This window comes from Lagenorhynchus albirostris, chromosome 16 (genome assembly GCF_949774975.1).
Source record: "Lagenorhynchus albirostris chromosome 16, mLagAlb1.1, whole genome shotgun sequence".
Taxonomy (NCBI): Eukaryota; Metazoa; Chordata; class Mammalia; order Artiodactyla; family Delphinidae; genus Lagenorhynchus; species Lagenorhynchus albirostris.
This window is the reverse complement of record NC_083110.1, coordinates 8379001-8398536: the sequence shown is the minus strand read 5'-3', so window position 1 is coordinate 8398536 and position 19536 is coordinate 8379001. Positions and strand designations below refer to the sequence as shown.

General features: G+C 38.6%; 1 protein-coding gene across 1 annotated transcript in view; it reads right to left on the bottom strand.

Annotated features, from left to right (window-relative positions):
- Window positions 1–19536, bottom strand: part of RYR2 (ryanodine receptor 2) — a 542915-nt gene that overhangs the window by 306815 nt on the left and 216564 nt on the right. The window contains exons 18-24 of the mRNA XM_060126891.1: window positions 19013–19131; window positions 18537–18670; window positions 16795–17036; window positions 12431–12623; window positions 11152–11368; window positions 9194–9298; window positions 4912–5015 (exon numbers count right to left, since the gene is read on the bottom strand). Coding sequence (XP_059982874.1) covers window positions 4912–5015; window positions 9194–9298; window positions 11152–11368; window positions 12431–12623; window positions 16795–17036; window positions 18537–18670; window positions 19013–19131 — 1114 coding nt within the window. The remainder of the gene's footprint in view (window positions 1–4911; window positions 5016–9193; window positions 9299–11151; window positions 11369–12430; window positions 12624–16794; window positions 17037–18536; window positions 18671–19012; window positions 19132–19536) is intronic.

Sequence of the window (19536 nt, the reverse complement as noted above, 5' to 3'; positions counted from 1 at the left end):
AGAGGCCACAACAGTGAGAGGCCCGCATACCGCAAAAAAAAAAAAAAAAAAAGAATTGCCTTTTCTGGACATTTCACCTAAATAGAATCATACAGTATTGAATCTTTCATGTCAGGCTTCTTTGACTTACCACATTCTTTAGGTTGATCCGTGCTGTAATGCACATTAGTAGTTTATTTCCTTTTATTGCTAAATAGTATTGCATTGGCTCTATTACATTTTGTGTATCCATTCATCAGCTGATGGATGTCTGCAGTTTTTCCAGTTTGGGGAATGTTACGTATAATGCTTCTATGAGCATGTCTTTGTGTCAACATAGGCTTTCATTTCTCTTGGGTAGGTACATAGGAGTAGAATTGCTAGGTTGTATCATAAATTTATGTTTAACGTTTTAAGAAATCACCAAGTGGCAGGGCCATTTTACATTCCCATCAGTAATACATGTAGATTTCAGTTGTTTTCTATATCTGCACCAACACTGAGTGTATCTGTCATTTTGATTATGGCTATTCCAGCATGTGTGCGGTAGTATCTCATTGTGATTTAGTTTGCATTAGTTTGACTAATGATGTTGAGCATCTTTTCGTGTGCTTATTAGCCATTCACATATCTTCTTTATTAAAATACATACTCAAGCGTTTTCCCTGGTTCTTAATTGGGCCATGTGTATTCTTATTACAGAGTTGTAAGAGTTACCTATATATTCTGTGTACAAGTTCTTTATCAGGACTTGTATGATTTACTACAAACCCTATAAATGTAAACTTATATGATTTATAAATATTTTCTCCCAATCTGTGGCCTGAGTCTCCGTCTCCTATGTGGTTTCTTTTGTATTACAAAAGGTTTTACTTTCAATGAGATCCAGGGTATTGATTTTGTTTTCTTTTATGGATCGCATTTTGGGCATCATATCTAAGAACTCTATGTCTAACCCAAAGAGACTTTTAACTGAGAACAACAGACCATTTAAAAAATCTATTCAATGCTATCAACCACACCAAGTTCTCTGAGTAAGAACTCTTTGGTCTTCATATTATCTTTATTAAAACCATTTTATTTGACTTAACACCGTTCAACTCACCCATTTAAAATGGTTTTAAAGTCTGCAGAGGGTGGGGAGAGAGCAGTGTGAGCTGTGGAGCTTGTGCAGAGGTTAGCAGAGAGGAACAGAGTATGGGAAGTGGAAAAGGACGAGCTGGAGGTGGGCTCTCCATCTGATTCCTGTGCTTCCGACAGTAACCTGCATATGCCTTCAGCACATATTTGCTACAAGATTAAGTGGCAATAATTGGTTCGTGCTGCAATTTAGCACTTCAAGTATATGACCACCGACAAGAAGAGGAAACAGACAGGCACAAAGCCACAGAGAGAACAGGAGGCACCCTGTCCGTGATAACCATCTGGTATACAAAAGCCTGGCTAGAGACTGAGCTTTATTGCTTATTCGTGGGTTCATTCATTCGAGAAATATTTACTGAGCTCTGTGTAAAGTTCAAAAGATGGTGAATAAAATCAAAATCAGATGCCTGCCCTCAAGAAACTTAGGTCTGGTGGAGTAGAGAGGCCATCCTGTGATTATACATAGCTGGACAGTTTCTATGCTGAGAGATACAAACAGGCTGAGTGCCTATGAAAGGGGGCTTTATTGAATCAAGGAGCTCAGCAAATGTTTCCCGAAGAAGTGACCCGAGATGTAAAGGATGAGAACAGGGCATGGAGGGGAGCATTCCAGGAAGTGGACGTAAAGAAGGGGAAAGGAACGTGCAAACAGGTGTGCAAAACAAAGTCTAGTGTGATGGCAAGCAAGGAAAAAGAAGAGCAGCCTCCTACGCGATGATGGTGGTGAGAAGGGAAGCAAGACCTTGCAGGACCACTGGGCAAATTAAGGTACTGCCTTTATCTTAAGAGCAATGGGAAGCCATTAAAAGAATTCAAATAGGGAGAAATGACACTAAATATTTGAAAAAGATCAGGGTACGGAATGGGTAAGAGAAGAGCTAGCTTAATATTTCAACTGGATCTGTCGGGACAGTTTTATAGTTTCAGGTGGGGAATACTGGTAGCTTAGGCTAAAGACATGGAAGCAACCTAAATGTCCCTCAATAGATGAATGGATAAAGAAGATGTGGTACATATACACAATGTAATATTACTCAGCCATAAAAAAGAATGAAATAATGCCATTTGCAGCAACATGGATGGACCTAGAGATGATCATAAGTGAAGTAAGCCAGACAGAGGAAGACACATATCATAGCGTTTGACTTATATGTGACGTCTAAAAAAAAAAAAGAAAGAAAGACACAAATGAACTTATTTACAGAACAGAAACAGACCCACAGTCATACAAAACAAACTTATGGTTACCAAAGGGGAAAGGGAGGGGAGGGATAAATTAGGAGGTTGGGATTTATACATGTTACTATATATAAAATAGATAACCAACAAGGACCTACTGTACAGCCCAGGGAACTATACTCAGTATCCTGTAATAAACTATAATGGGAAAGAATCTGAAGAAGAATATACATACCCATACATATATATATGCATAACTGAATCACTGTGCTGTACACCTGAAACTAACACAACATTGTAAATCAACTATACTTCAACTTAAAAAAATGGTAGCTTAGGCTAGGGTAGTACAGTGCTGTTCTGGAAGAGGGTGTCAGAATTTCTGCAGTGCTGTACAGCACACAGATGATCATTCAAATCGGAAGTAAGCTGTCTTTTTCAACAATTTAGGTGATAAAAAAAATCACAGAAAGAGCAACAAAAATTCATATTCACGCGAAATCACCCAACATCCAAATAAGGAATATTCTGAAATAATCGTCTGCTTATTCGTCACTTGGCACTCCTGAGAATTTAAATGAGTAAAGTTGCTAATCCCACCCACAGTATATATATATTTTTTTAAAAAACTGAACTTTATAGAGTGCTTCTTCTGTTAGGCATTACGGTGCTAGAGGCTTTATCAGTATTGTATCATTTAGTCCCCACTACAATTCCATAAAGTAGATACACTATGATCCCCATTTTAAACTGATGCTAAAAAATCTAAGGTTCAGAGAACCTAAGATTCCCTTTGTAGGAGCAAGTCCTTAAATCTAGACCATCCAACCATCTAGGCTCTGTGTTCTTACCCACTCTGCTCTAGTGCCTATCAACTAACCAAGTGAATAAAGGAAATACATAAAGTACTGTACTTTCTTTAACTACTGGAATTGGGCATAGTGTGAATTTTGGAGAAACAGGAGCTCTTTTCCCCCTAATTTAAATTTTAAAGGAACAAGTGAAATTAGCTCATCATAAAACCATATAAATATTAACAAATATGAAAAGGGTTATTAGCATTCGCCATAGGCAACAGCACCATGATACGTGCGGTCTGATGATTAATCAAACCAGCCACCAGTAGCTGTTAGGAATGAGATTAGGTTATGCGTAGCAGTCAAAGGCTCGACATACCAAGGAGACTGGTATGGAGATCTCTACACTCCAGGCTTCCCAGGATTTGCCTAGCTAGCTTAGCTGTCAATTGCTAAAATGATAGGGAATGTACTGCAAATTTAACTAACATATCTTAGGCCATGAACTTTCAATAAAAACATTTTGTTGTAAAAGATGGGCAAATAATGGGCTGCCGTGAGTTAGCAAGCTAAATATACAAGCTTCACATCAAGACCACAAAGGAAGACAGGAGACCCTGAAGAGGCGGTCACAGTGATGTGCTCTGCGTTCCTCATTACAGGCAAGCTTGGTCATTTTTTACCTGTAGTGGTTTCTCAATTCACTCGATTTGTATATACTCCTTTTCCTTTTAAGTTACTAGTAGAACCTAAACTCATTCTAGGCCCAATTTGTTAATTTTCATAAGGAAAGTCACTACCAGATCTTTGAAGATATATACCTGGACCCAAATCCTAGAATTTGAAACAGTGTCTAAGTTTTATGCTCTGGGTCTTTGGTAAAATAACTTCAATAGAACTCGCTCTTTGCACTTAACAAAACTGAAACAAAACAGAAAAAGGACAAAAGTATTGGTTTATTCCTAATATAAGCAGGTTTTGAGATAAGTGACCTATTGGAACAAATGCAGTTCTTCGAGGCCATCAAGGATGGAAAAGTGCAAAACTATATACTTAATAAGGTACTTCCTAAGTACTTGCTGATTTGACAGTTGTCTGACCATTACTGAGTTAATGAAAGGACCCTATTTTCTGATCATGCATCACCAAGTCTTACAGTGAAAAACTGTTCTAGACTAGAAGCTAGAGAAGCTGGATCCAGTCCCAGCACAGCTACTAACTAGCTGTCAGGGCACTTGACAGTTCTATGAGAATCCCCGGCTGTGACATCACTGGTAAACCTGAAATAATAACACTCACAGCCCAGTGTGCAGCTAGGAAGATTAACCCAATACCTGTAAGTGAGAGTGTATGTGAAAAGGCAAAGCTCTAAATAAATAAACATACTAATTAGTATAAAGTATCATATGGTATTACCACTAACACTAATAATAAATGCCATTATTCAAAGCTCAATGCAATACCTTAAATTGGTATAAAAATTTCTAAACACTTGTTCAAACCTTCATTTACCTAGTCACACACCGGTAACAACTTATGACTGACATTCTGAGGAGCACTGCATCCAATGCCAAAATCCTTGTATTCCGAGATACCCATAAACATCTGTAGAATACTCTTTGGGAGATAGTTACATAGAGCACAAAGACATAAAGTTAATATGCTCAAAGTCTGTTCCAAACAAATACTGATCCAATCTACCAATGCATTATGGAAATTTCTAACCGGAATTAAAATGAATGAAAGCATAATATCAACACTCGGTTTCTTTCGTGTAATACAGATAGGAAGATAGGAAATTTAAGACACTCACTTCAGGGTCTCAAGTGACATCTGTAAGTTGTAATTGCGTTCCTGTTCAGGCAGCTTGCAGAACTCCACCAGACACGGGTGCTGTCTCTTATTGTCATCTCTAACCTGAAACAGAACAGGATATCAACATATAATAGTTTCTAAGGTCAGATACTAGCAATGGCAATCTAATTGCATGGAGGAAAGCGAAGGGGGAAGCAAGAAGGGAAACCCAGACCATCAGCCCAGCTAAGCTGCCTCTGTCATCTCCCAGGCACGGCTAATATTCGAGGTCAGTGGTCAAGCCTGGCATTGTCTGGGCTTCCTGATGTCTTCCATTTGGCACCGTTCCTGGCCCCAGTGTCCATGCCTGCTCTACCCTGAATCCCCCATGCCCACTCTCCCAGCAACTGCCAGCATTTGCTTCAATCTTACTTCCTCAATGAGGCTCATTCTGTCCGCCTTCCTAATATGTCAATCTGCCCACCCACCCTACTTTTTTTTTCCCGTAACAGTTACCACCTGCGAACAGACTAGGTCTTTATTTATTGCATTACTGTCTATCTCCCTGCAACTAGAATGTATGACCAAAGGAACAGGAATTTGACCTCTTTTGCTTTTTGACAATGTGTTCCCAACACCTAGAACATGCCAGGTACATGGCAGGCACGGAACAAATATTTTGTAAACTGAAATGAACTCTAGGTAAGAAGGTGTAGTAATCACTTAGTTTTGATGTGCAGGAAGTTTTACGTGTTTAGAGCCAAACAGATTAGAGACATCAATGAACATCATGACTGATTGATACAAACTCTTGGAGGTGGTTACAGCTCTTCATTTCACCCCATGTAAGCTACTTCTGCTCTCACAAATCACTCCACTGCTTTACCGAAGTCAGTTAACATCCCACAGCCATTTTTCATATTAATCCTTGAAAGCGTGGATTAGCAATCAGAATAAACTAAATTCAAGATTTTAGGGATGAATTAATGAGAAAAATGTTCTGTACCCTTGCATTAGTAATTAGGTTTTTATCTTCTTAGAGACCTAAATTACACAGGCATTACTGCCATGGTGACACCACGATCACAGCCATATACTGCCAGGGAACAAATTACTCCATGGCAATAATTACCAGGCTTTATAAATGCCACATAAAATGTAGGTAAACACGAGTAAGAATTTTTTTTTAAGTTTTCAGGAGTCACCAAGTTAAAAACAAGATAGTTATTCCTTTCTTTCCAGTGATCATTGCAAATGAACAGGACTTACACAAAAGCATATAGTTTATTTACTTATTCAAGTGTGTAACTTTGGAAATGAAATCTAGAGTTACAAAATGTAACACTAAATTCTAAACGTAAAGGTAAAAATGAACATGCCCAATTCCGGAGATAATTTAATCTGTGTTCGTGTAATTTCCACCTCCGCTCTATTCTCTACGCCAGAGAGTAACTGACCCCATCATCCTCTCGGGTGTCCAAGCTAAAACCAGAAATCTACCCAGATTTCCTTCCCTCTCTTATCCACATCCCATAGTGGAACTTCAAAACATCTGCAGTCATGTCTCTCCGGCCCCACTGCCGGCACACAGTTGGGAAACTCACAACCTCTCACCTGGGCCACCTGAGTCCTCTCCCTGACCCCTTTTCCTGCCTCCAGGCTCACTGCTCTTCCACAAAAACAGCAGAGCAAATATTTAGCACCTCCTGGAAGCCCTCCCTGATTTCACCAGAAAAGCTGTAAATATTCCTCCCTCACAGTTAGCATCTCCATTACAGTACTTAGCTTGTAATTGTTTGTGTATCTATCACTCAGCTAAACCAGAAGCTCTTAAGAAAGGCAAACTGACTGAAACAAGGTCTTTTCAATTTGGTGACCCCAGTACCAAGCACATCACATCAGGCGAATACTAGGCAAAAGGGACACACGAATGCCTGAATGGACAGGCCTGATGTTATTCCATAAAACAGAGCTCTTACATGATGCTCCTGTGAAACACATCGCAAAGACATTTAAAGAAACTAAGTTCTTTCCAAAAAGTAAACACAGACAAAACACCCCAGCTTATTCAACAGTTCAAACTGCTCTAAAGTAAAACACAGTTGAACACTTCATTTAAAATGTCAAAGAATTTATGGAATTAGTCTCAATGACAGGGATGTACCTAAGTCTAGACTAACAGAGATCATAAAGTCAGGGATGGCGGCCACTTATCTGAAAGGAGTTTTAGGAAAGCCCTTGTCAAAGAAGCAGGACACAAGGTCAATTATTACACGGTAGAACAATGTGAAATCTCCTCACGTGTCAGCTTGAGACTCTCCCAAATTGCTGACCCTCTGACATGATACCTGGAGCTGTGCCTGCCCAGAATGAGCCCTAAGAAAACAACCGTTTCGTGCTACCAGCAAGTATTTGAGTGTGTTCCTTGTCCCAGGAAAGGTGCCAGGTGCCACTACTACAGCAACAGACTGAGTGCTTAATCTCCACCCTGGAGGCCCAATAAACATAAGCCCAAGGTTGCGTTAACCAGCCAGGACCAGGTGAAGGATAACTGGCAGCAACCAGGATGGCTCAGAGACACCGTATTCTCTTTCAGCATCTACAGACTAGCAGCATTAGAAGGTATGGTATTGAAATGAACTGGATTTAACGGCAAAAACAGATAATAACGAGACCTTATATTTATTTCCTCTTTTTTTAAAAGAAGAAACATAAGTAAGTTCACTGTAGAACGTAATCATTTAGGCAACCTTTAGAAGCTTGCGATAGACATCATCTTTCTTGAGCATAAGCCTGTTAAACAGTTCCTGTTACTGTATGGGTTTTTTTGTTTGTTTGTTTGTTTGTTTTGGAGGGGAGTTGTTATGAGATGTTTTTAAATCCTAGCCTGTAATTATCTTTCTCCAAATTTTGTCCATAACTCAAATCTCTGCCTCATCTTGAACCCTGTGGTAAATTCTGTCAGTAACTCTTCTGGCAATTGGCTAGGTACACCTTCATGATATCTCTCATTTTACTGACTTTAACTGACGGTAAATATCTTATCTAGCATTTACTCATTTCCTCTATTTTTAAAAGTCCATGACTATAGCACAAAACTATACACTTAACAAGGTAACTTGGTAAGTGCTTGCTGATTTGACAACTGTCTAACCATTACTCAGTTAATGAAAGGATCCCATTTTCTGATCATGCATCAGTAAGTCTTAATAGTGAAAAACAATTCTGGACTAGAAGCTAGAGAACATACATCCTAGTCTTAGCACAGCTACTAACTAGCTGTCAGGGCATTTGACAGCTCTATGAGAATCCCCAGCTGTGACATCACTGGTCAAACTGAAATAATAACACACAGCCCAGTGTGCTGTTAGGAAAATTAACCTATTACTTGTAATCGGGAGTATATGTAAAAAGGCAAAGCTCTAAATAAACAAACATACTAATTAGTATAAAGTATCATATGGTATTATCACTAATACTAATACTAAATGTCATTATTCAAAGCTCAATGTAATAAGTATGACTGGCTGAATACACTCATTTCTATATTCAGTCAAATATAAGAAAGTGTGACAACCTTTGGGATACTTAGGCTATTAATATCATAAAAATGAAAGTGTTGCCACAGTCCTGTTAAAAAACGATATATGCTACACTGGGATTACACGGGAAGTTGTTTTGGTTTTATTTCATCTAAATTTTATTGATAAACTGTAAACTAAGTTCTCTGAAAAATAATCATTTGGAAACGCATGCAGTCATTATTTCTCAGCCTCTCTTCCACTTACGAAACCAACTTGAATCTTTGCCAAGAGGACTTACACTGCTACGTACAATGGGGACTAAAAGAAGTGAAACATCGGAGGAGGAGAGTAAACTGACTTCTTTCCATTTTCAGTTTTCACCTTCAATTTCAGTTTTTTTCCTGAGTTCCTTAGAAATCAATGCTTATTGTCAGTATATGTTAACCTTGATTTAAAAATGTAACTTTCAGCCTGAAGACTGATAACTTTTCAACTGTCTAGGCAACTAAGCCTTCCTTCAATGAACCCACCACTGATGTCATTCCCTCTCATAAAGAAATAATGCCCCAAAACTAAAGTGTAGGGGAAAAAAAATCAATCGTCAAAAAATCAATCAAAAGAAATAATGCCCCAAAACTAAAGTGTAGGGGAAAAAAAATCAATCATCAAAAAAAAATCAATCAATCATGTCACCACGTAGCAGGATGAGTGAGAAGAAGTTATGTTTTCAGAAAGATGTATTAACAGAATCTAAAAATAATTTACAAAATTATGTACCGGACCATACTGCCAGCCAAGTTCAATTTTATTCATAACCCAGAGTTCATGGATATTCTCTGCCAGCTTTTCTCTTATCCTCTCCAGGTGGGGAGGCAACACAATCTAAAATTGAAAAGAAGAAAAAGAAAACACATCAGAAAGAAATGCAAGAAAATGCAGTGTTAATCGTCCTCACTGTGAGTTGAACCAAATAAAACAGTCTCATCAACCATTAAAATATAATCATATAACAAGGTTCCAAACCATCTAATCTAAATTTGTAAAACTAGGTATCTAAGCAATTAATAGGTAAATTTGGGGAAATTATGAATGAAAGTTAGAAAGAAAGAAAGAAAACAGAGTATTGCTGAGGACAGCCATCATTAAGAAAAAAGTCCTAATGGATTTGGTATAACCACCAGAATATGCATTATTTAAAAAGAGAGATCATCCCAGCGTTCTTAAACCAACCTGGCCAGCACCCACCGGCTAGAATGAAGGCAATTCAGTGTCCAAAAGATAATCCGCTCACTCTCTGCGTCTAGAAATATCTGCTGGCAGTGATTTATGTTTTCCCTAACTCTGTTACTTTTAGTGGTTTCCAAATGTAAGCCTCAGGTGAAAAAATGTGAACCTGTTCCCATTATAAAGGGGAAGTTTAACGGCCTCTTCATAACACAAAATGGTTTTCCAGGTGATGGGTTGGCTGTGCACACCTGGCGATGTACTGGTATGTGCCCCACAAGCAGTCCCTCAACACAGAGAGCAGGCTACTGCCCACCATGCCCATGGATGCGGCAGAGTTTCCACAGGGGGCAGGCCATCCCTGTCTCCTTCCCTCCAAACAGTAGAGGTTATCCAAGGCTCAGGAAATCCTAAATGTGCTAGTGACAGCACAGAATCCCACTGTCCATTCCAGTCCATTTCCATCCTCCAATCGTGCTTACCGCTCAACTCTGGTAGCGCCATACACACCGTGGCACGTTCCAGCGACGGCAACACAAACTGAATTTTAGCCATGAACAAAGCTTGTTTGTTTATGTTACTGCATCATATACAAAGCCAGCAGGGAGAGACAAGAAATATGGTTCAAGGAACCAAACAATGGAAGCTTCTGAGGCCTGCTATTAATTCTATTTCAGACTTCAGACATTCCTCTCATCTTCAAAAGCTAATGAACAAACCATGAATATCTAACCAACCGGAATGAAGTTACTTCACCATTAAAATAGAGCAATACTTAATTCATTGTCAATGTCAGGATACTTTCAAGTCTATGAAAGAGAAAAGCAAGAGTAACTGCTAACATTGCTTGGGTGCTAACATTGCTTGGGTGCTATTTGCAAAGTACTGTGCCAATGTGTTATTTATTAACTATATCAAACATACTCTGAACATCCCAATGAATGTGATGAGTAATTTTCTCAAGTCCCAGAGCATACATTCGATCCCAGGCATTTTGATCAGAATCCTAGAGCTCATGATCTCAATCTCTACCCAAGATAAAAGTCAGTTAAATCACTTCAAAATACCAAGTGTATCTAGATGGGGGAAGAAACTGAAAACTCCACCACTACCCTAGGTAAGTAAACAACACTCTAAAATTAGTATGCATTACCTCAGGTTGTGGCCCATTAGTACATTATACTATAATACTATAATACTATACTACATTATACTATATATAGTATATAGTATAATACTATATTATACTATTATATACTATAATACTATAATAGTACATTATAGTCAATTTACTGGCTTGAAACCGCCCTTAAAAAACAAAATAGAATAGACTAGGCAAATGACTAAGGGGACATGGTAAGGGTAAGCATTAGTTTATGAAACCAATTATACATATAAATTGTATTACTGTAAAACGCATTTGTATGGGTTGCAGGCAAAAGTTTGAAAGCCACTACATATGGGAATGACTGCAATTCAAACGTTGCCATCACAGCTGAGGATCTGGGTACCTGGCTGGTATCCACGGGGATCGGTGTGAAGGCGGCTTGTGTCAGGGAAACTGTGGGACCCAGGAGGTCCCGTGTATATGTCCTTTCTTGCTTGTACTCTCGGCTGTGTTCCACTTTCAACTTTTCTTTTGGCAGCACAGCTTCATAACAAGGAGCATACCCGGGCGGAGGAAGGAACTTAAATTCTCCATGTCTCCCCCCAAGCAGAAAGCGTACCCTGAAAAGGATGCATGTCGGGGTCGGTTATATCTCTGACATACAGAAAAGTTTCCTAATCAACAGAATAGAGGAATAAATTATGAGTACAAAATTAGCTTTGTCAGAAGCCACATTTCTTTTCTAAGTACCACCATAATGTCAGTACATTAGAGATTAAGAGCCTCTAATCATAAAAGTAAAACCTGATTAAATTACGTTAATGGCTCAGCAAAAACTTATCACTCTCTGGAGAAATAATAAAAGCATATGCACTATATTCCTATGTGAATGAAATACCTGTTCATAGTATTTGGTCACTTAATGTCTCAAGGTGCCCAAATAATCAACAGAGAAAGAACAGACTTTCTAAATATCTGTATACTTAAAATTGTAGGGCTGGATGAGATCTGATAAAAAGAAAAAATAGTCACAGTCCGATTTCCCTGTGAAATTCCTTAAAGGGGACTCAAATGATACTTCTACATACTAAATTATCACTTTAATTTCTCTTCCATCTGGTAGTAGCAAAAAAGCAAAGGGTTAGAGGAAACTACCTTGACCCAGCTGACCATACGCAGATAATTTACAAGTATAGCAGGTAGAGGGTGACGTGGAAAGGAGTCATCTTGACCTGATCAACCAAAAAACATGTGGTTTCTGTAGAAATGAGGGGGTTTGGAGTAGGGTGGAAGAATGTAATGAAAAGAAAAATTAATGAAAATAAATATGAGAAAATAAATGGTATTTTAAAGGCAACATTGTTTATTTACCCTTATTAAATAAAAGAGTGAACTTAAATGGACTTGAAATATTTCAGGAACACTGGATAGAAGGATAGTCAGCAGATTGCGTATCTAAATGGTTGGATATATGAACAAAGGATTCAGCCTCCTGAGATTCTCCTCTTAGGTGAATCTTATCTTCACCCTTCAAGGAAGGGGCAAAATGCCCTGTGGACGTCTAGACGCCCAGGAGTGAGAGAGAGAAGGTTAGCAAAGCAAGTGTGATGGCAGTGCAGAGTCTTCCATGAAAGAATGAGAAGTGAGAAGGCAAACAGACCAAAAAACATAGAAATACTAACTTGATTCCTGCAGAGAAACTGACAACTGGAAAGAAGAGGCCATCAATGTTGAAATTCTCAAACATGCCTTGAACAGGTTGTCCGTTAATTCGGAAGGAGATGCTTGGGGCACTTAGATCTAAACAGCAACTGATGACATCATCAGTTCTCAACAGATGCTGGTTTGGTGAGCTGACAGTACGGGCAATACAACCTATGGGGAAACACATTAAGGAGGGTAATGCATCTTTATCTCAGAGAATCATCTTCAGAACCTGAGTCAAAGATCTGAATAGGCAGTGACAATCACCAAAAGGTACTGGACTAGACTAAATCTTGAATGCATATTAATGTTATATGTCAAATCCTTTACCAAAAAAATCTGTTGCTTTTTTCAGGAGCCATGCTGCTATCTTTATTGTAAAATGGTCCTTCTGACATGCAGAAATTTTTGCATGCAGATGGATGGTATTTGATGCTGATATCATCTTACAGCTGATAATATAATGATGTCAGGAAAAATCTCTAGGGAAAGGCTTGAAGTCAAATTGCTACTTTATCACCTACTACTTGTATGACCATCAGCACATTACTTAAGCTCTATAAACCTTGATTTCTTGTAAACCAAATTCCATCACCTTGTAGAGTTGTTATGATGATTAAATTAATGGTTTATAAGAACAGTCTCAGACACAGCAGGTATTTATTGCAGTCCCCTTCTCAAAGATTAAATCCATTTTGTTTTATAACATAAAAATATAAAGGGATAATGAAAGCAGAAAATGTGCTCATTTGTGCATTGTTTATTGAGAGACAATACGTGTCAACTGGTTTGTTGTTCTATAACTTATTTCATACAAGGTCTTGGTTCACTTCTTAAGTAGGACACAGGATACAAGTTGAGGCATGAAAATGATATTTGATAAATGTCATTTCTTGCCGTAGCCAGCCTATAACCTATGTCCATTCTTGACTGTGTCATAACTCCTTGGCCGATTAGTCCCATGGGCACAATGGAACACAGGAAGGTAAGGTCCTCCCAAACACACATGCTCACAAATGCAAACATACAAAATTTCTCCATTTGAGCAAAGACAAAAATAGATTTGATGATGCAACATTTGCATTTTTTAGAACACCTTTTTAAAATTTCTAGCATGCCAAGATTTCTACCAACAGCATATCTGAAATGCCAGTAGTAGAGCATATCTACATTTTAAACTGTGTACTTTTTAAAAATTTTACCAATATTCAAATCTGCAAGCAATACATTCGTTATCAGGTGGTCCCTCTAGAATTCCCTGGATATAATAAAGGCAGCTTGTTAAATAAAAGTCATACAAAAGCAACAGAACTCACAGATAAAGGTCTATATCCCTGTTTGTATTCAAGATCTGTAGCTGATAATGTTATTAAACATATTTACTATAATCCAAATATATTGCTCAATCTGAGGGATACTATAACGCTAATACTAATGACCATGGTTAACTGTTTTGCAATGCCTGAAAGAAACAGGTAAGAGAGATAAGGTCACTAGTGACCAGCCTAAGTCCACAGTTTCAATGGCACTCACACTGCTGAATCCACTAGGAAGCATTTTAAGGTTGCATTTACATAAACTCAGATCAAATCCATATGAGAACTATATTCCTGTTCACTGCATTAGCCAGAAAAGAAGATAGCAGTGGTCTGATTCATAGGTCCTGTAAAAGAATCCTTACCCATCTTTCACATACTGTTCTATGACATTCCTCCATACTTTTATACTTAAATTCTCCAAAAGCACCACGTTTTTTTTCACACTTTTGGTCCTTACAAACACAGGATGTAGATGCCCCAATCGAGGGGTCCCCAACCCCCGGGCCGGCATCGGGCCGCACAGCAGGAGGTAAGCAGTGCGCGAGCGAGCGAAGCTTCATCTGCCGCTCCCCATAGCTTCCCATCGCTCCCATTACCGCCTGAACCATCTCCCACCCCCCAGCCCTGTCTGCGGAAAAACTGTATTCCACGAAACTGGTCCCTGGTGCCAAAAAGGCTGGGGACTGCTGCCCCAATCCAATTCTCATTCACACAAGGGGAACACAGCAATGCTATGCAAAGTTTAAGTTGGGAAGAAGAAATGAAGACAGAGCTCAAAACTTTTGCTGATAAGGCAAATTCTGGTTACAAGGAATATCTCCACCCTCCGATCACAAAAAGTTAAGTGTTGGGCTTCCCTGGTGGCGCAGTGGTTGAGAGTCCACCTGCCGATGCAGGGGACACGGGTTCGTGCCCTGGTCCGGGAGGATCCCACATGCCGCAGAGCGGCTAGGCCCATAAGCCATGGCCGCTGAGCCAGCATGTCCGGAGCCTGTGCTCCGCAACGAGAGAGGCCACGACAGTTGAGAGGCCCACATAACGCAAAAAAAAAAAAAAAAAAAAAAAAAAAGTTAAGTGTTCTCTCTCAGAAATCACAGATAGTTGATACTTGAAATTCTACTTCAACTATTAAAAAGAAAAGGAATAGGAGAGTGAACCCAAGAAGATTATGTGAATTACAGTGGATTTAACCATATAACTCAGTCAGAAGCCAATTAGTTTAGATTTATCTTTGTTGATCCTGAATCTAAAATTGGCAATAGATCCCAGGGCTTGAGAGAACATAGCTTTCAACTACAGGCATGGTAGAGTGCGTATTTTCTTGCCATTTGAAAAAACAGTCAAATATTTTCTCCTGATACAAAGTTTCAAGATGAATTTCTCTTGAAATTCCACAATGTATCCTCTTTTCTGTAATACCTGCATAGATGCACTCAATATTTTTGTTGCTCTTATCACTCTGTTTAAAAGATACTTTGCCATGAAAGGCATATTGCATACACTTTCAACTCCAGGAGCTCTGGGTTCTTCCTCTGTGTTGACAGAAAAAGCTTCAAACTAAATGCAAACATGAAAACGGTGAAGTGGCGTTATATGGCTAAAATAATGAGATGCAATTCAGCTTTTTTTTTTACCAGTGTAATGTTTTGTTTCGTTTTTCCCCTAATCTCTGTGTAATGGGAAAACAAGTGAACACGCCTCATTCATTCACCTGAGGACCCATTTTGTGTGGAGTGATACTCAAAGGTAGAGAGAGGGGATAATATCTGAAGATAATAGTTATATTATATATTATGTTTTATCAAACAGACATTAACCCTATTTCATCTTCGTCAGGTCTTCTGAAGGCAGGGCTCTTTGCCTTTGTTTGGTGGGTAGAAAAATTCTGGAACAAACATTGTGACTCTCTTCTGACCAGCACCGTACACCTGTGTATAAGACACACCACACTACAGCCTGGGTCCCAACCAGTGCCCCACAGGTTAGATGAAATATCCAACATACAGCTTCATCTCCTCCAGGCTACTGAGCTATTGGCACCAAATAAAGGAAAAATTTAGTAAGTATTATTGTTCGATACAACCACATGGAGTGCTTTTCTTTATAAATTCCTTACCATAAACTCTTAGGTTTAATTAAATTGAATTTAAAATGTTCTTTTCATTATTTATGAGGCCCATAAGGCGTTAATAAATGAATACCACTTGATTTGCCCATGAGAGGCAAAGTGCGGCTCTCTGTAATGTAAGGAGCCTCTCTCTATTTTCTGTATGTTAAATGTGCTATAAAATATATCAGGTTCACTCTAAATGCAGCTTTACGAATACAAGCGTATGTCTGCAGAGTCCAAATGAATTCCAATATCTACATAATCAAAAAGTAAACTTTTAAATAGAGCCAATCAAAATACATATTTTAATAAATCTGAAAAAAGAGCACTATTTTTATATATTACTCATGTTTAATATACTTTCAACCATCAAAGCTTAGCGGTGGTAGCTAGTGAAATGAACTATTCATTCATTTTTAAACCATTCCACACTTCTGAAACAAAGCATCATTTTATTATGAGCTGACTCCTCACAATACACTTGACAAATGACCAATTCCTGACATTACATTACCCACCAGAAGACGGAACTTAGTCTACTTATTCCAATTATTTTCCAGGATTTGGTTTTGGTTCCTTTTTATATTGAAAGCTAAAGCTTCACAGATACCAATTAAAACAAGTAGGAAACATTTAAGTTTTTGCACTTGATTCATGAATCAGAAAACCACTTCTGAAGTATACCGTTCAAAGGCAAAGAAGTCTTTTGGAGAGGTACTATAACTGTAAGAGTTTTCTTTTTCCACTAGTGAAATTCTGCTTTTTACTTAACACTCTTATGATTTCAGTGTTACATTTCTGAAATAAATGTACCTGATATGAACAGCACCAATACCAATAGCTTTTAGAAATGTCCAGTGAGGGCAAAAGATTTCCTTCAAAAACACTGTGAAAGAAAATGGATACCACGTACCTGACCAGAGGTGAAGGCCATCAAATCCATAGGAGAAGAGGTCATCTCCGACACCATTTCCACCCCACTCCTCGCCCCCTCCAGGGTAGGGAGAGTACCCCTCCGTTGAAGCCCAGCCCACTCGCAGGTGAGTGGCTTCGGCGGTCACAAATGGCTCGGTGTGGTCCACCATCAACTCATAGTACCATTTCCTATATTGCGCAGACCCTTCGCTGACACCCAGAAAAATATTGGGTCTCATGCTTTAAAGAGAGAGGAATAGCATGTGAGAAAATCTGAATAAACCTTTCGTTGTCTTAACTTACATCATGCTATTTTGAATTAGTCCTGCTTCTCAAAGACATACATTACATATTAAATATGTTTCCTTAAGTACAACAAATTATTGAAGCAATCACTGAAGTCTGCAGTGACCGCCAACCTTACAGTTAACATTCAGACACTGATGTTTGCTTCTGGGATAACTTGGCAAGGTCACTTAAGGGTCTATTGTTTTTTCTTAATTGCTCTTCAGCATATTTTATATCATTAATCATATTGAAGGGGAGGCACTCAGGATAGCACAGCAGGCCCTCGGACCTAATGGAGTTACTATTAATCCAGGACATAGAGACATTTTCCTAAGCTAAGCTTTGTGTCATACAGAGTTTGAGGCTGAAGCAAGTCATAGTGTTAGTGAAGGAACCAACGTGATTAGTCATCTTTGTTGTTCTCTATGCTTTGCTGTGAGAAGAATAATTTCTAGTTAGTTGTATTTAATTGCATTTTACGGAAGAACTTTTACCCTAAGTTAATACTAGGGATTAGTGAAAGTCTCAGAAAACACTGCTCATTAACGACAGGTCTATTACATAAAGAACCACAAAGGAAGTCTTAAATCAATCTTTTTTAAAACATCACAACGTAGAAATATACACTAAACCCTACATTTTTGTTTGAACCAGAGTGAAGTAGCAAGTATTTCCTGGACAGCTGCTAAACACAGTGTATTGAAGTTATCACTATCACATATAACATTTCCTTAATTATAAGCTGTATTTATTATTGTTGTTGTAATTATTATTATTATTTTGTATATGGAAGGCACTATGACATGGTGGTGAAGAGCTCAGTCTCTGGAGTTAGACCTGAGTTCCATTTCCAGTTCCAACATTTTAATCTATAAAATGTAGATAACAATAACACTTTGTGCAAACACAAGCAGCGTAGAATACTTGTAAAGCACCTGGCATTGTGGCTGGGACAAAGTACCCAATGAATGTCTGATACCTTGGAAGGTACACCTAACTGAAAATGTAGTTTTATTGCTTATTTGTAGAATTTATTATACTTTGGACATTTGAATTCTATGTCTTTATTATACATAGCAGGCACTTCACCATTGGTAGTGAAGGATATAGTGTTTTTAGTTATGTTCTAAGAAGATGTAAAACAAAATTATATATAATTATATCCCTGTATCATTGTCAGCCTGCTCCTGAGGATGACAATGACAATTCAGCTACATATGAACGTGAATGAGAGCTCTTATACATTTTTTTGTAATAAATGTGTATTTTGCTTGGGTCATCTATTGTTGTTATCTCATCTGATGGGTAGAAAAAATTCCTACACCCTTCCCTGGGGAAATATGTAAAAGATTCGAATCAAACAAACAGACTATACGATGTTTTAGCGACAAAGCTAGAACGTGCATTTTTTGTTATGCTACCAATCTGGCGACGCGGGCTCGCTGAACCTACCTGCTGACGTGGTTCACAAGGCGTGTCTGCAGTAACAGGTCTCTTCCTGGCAGAAGATTGTCACAGATGAGATGTTGGTTAGAACGGACTGCTACCCCATGGCAAACACAGAGGGAGCATAAGACGTCCAGAACCTGAAAAGAGAAGCCACCTTCAGACCCTCATTCCCTTCTCAGGTTCAAGTGTCAGCAGCAATTTCCACAAACCCACTTCCTCCAGTTACCTCTGACCCAGTCACTTTAAACATTACAGCCATGTGTCCACTTATTTTCCAACTTTCCTTCATACACAAATTGAGAACTGCTCCATCCTCCCATTGAGGCTATGCATAAGCACTAAGCAATATTACCTGATTGCAATGAAAAGGTGAAAAACACTCACGAAAAATTTGACGCACCTTTTAAAAATTATCTTTAAAAAAAATAGTTTTAAAGTTATTCCAGAATTTATTTCTGGCAATAAAATGGTTCACTTACCTTGTGATTTCTTCCATGCTTGTCTAAAAGTGAGATAATGGATTTAATATGGCCTTCTTTAATAATATTTAGAGCTTCTGGACTTTCTACTAACACACAGTGTAAAACTTCAAGAATACCTAAAGAGAAAACAAAGAAAGGGGGGAAATATGATTAACCAATCTACAATGATCAGTGGCTTTCCTCTTCTCTATGTGTTTATTCAGGTGTTGACTGAACATAATATAATTATTATGTGCTCAATGCATTTGGGCATAATGCATAATATCACAGGGCACCTGTGATAGGGGACAGGTGGTGTCTGGAACACAGGGCTGATAACCAAAGATGATGTCGAGTGAGGACAAGGCAAAGATACAGTGTTCAGCTGAGTAAGCAGGTAATTCTGCCTGCAGAGAAATGAAAGAAAGCAACATTTAAGTGGGGCCACAGAGAACTCATTCATGGCCATTTTCAAGATGGCGGTAAAGTGCTGAATGAAGTCTTGAATGGGGGGCATGCCTCATGCGCCTGGGGTACAAAGC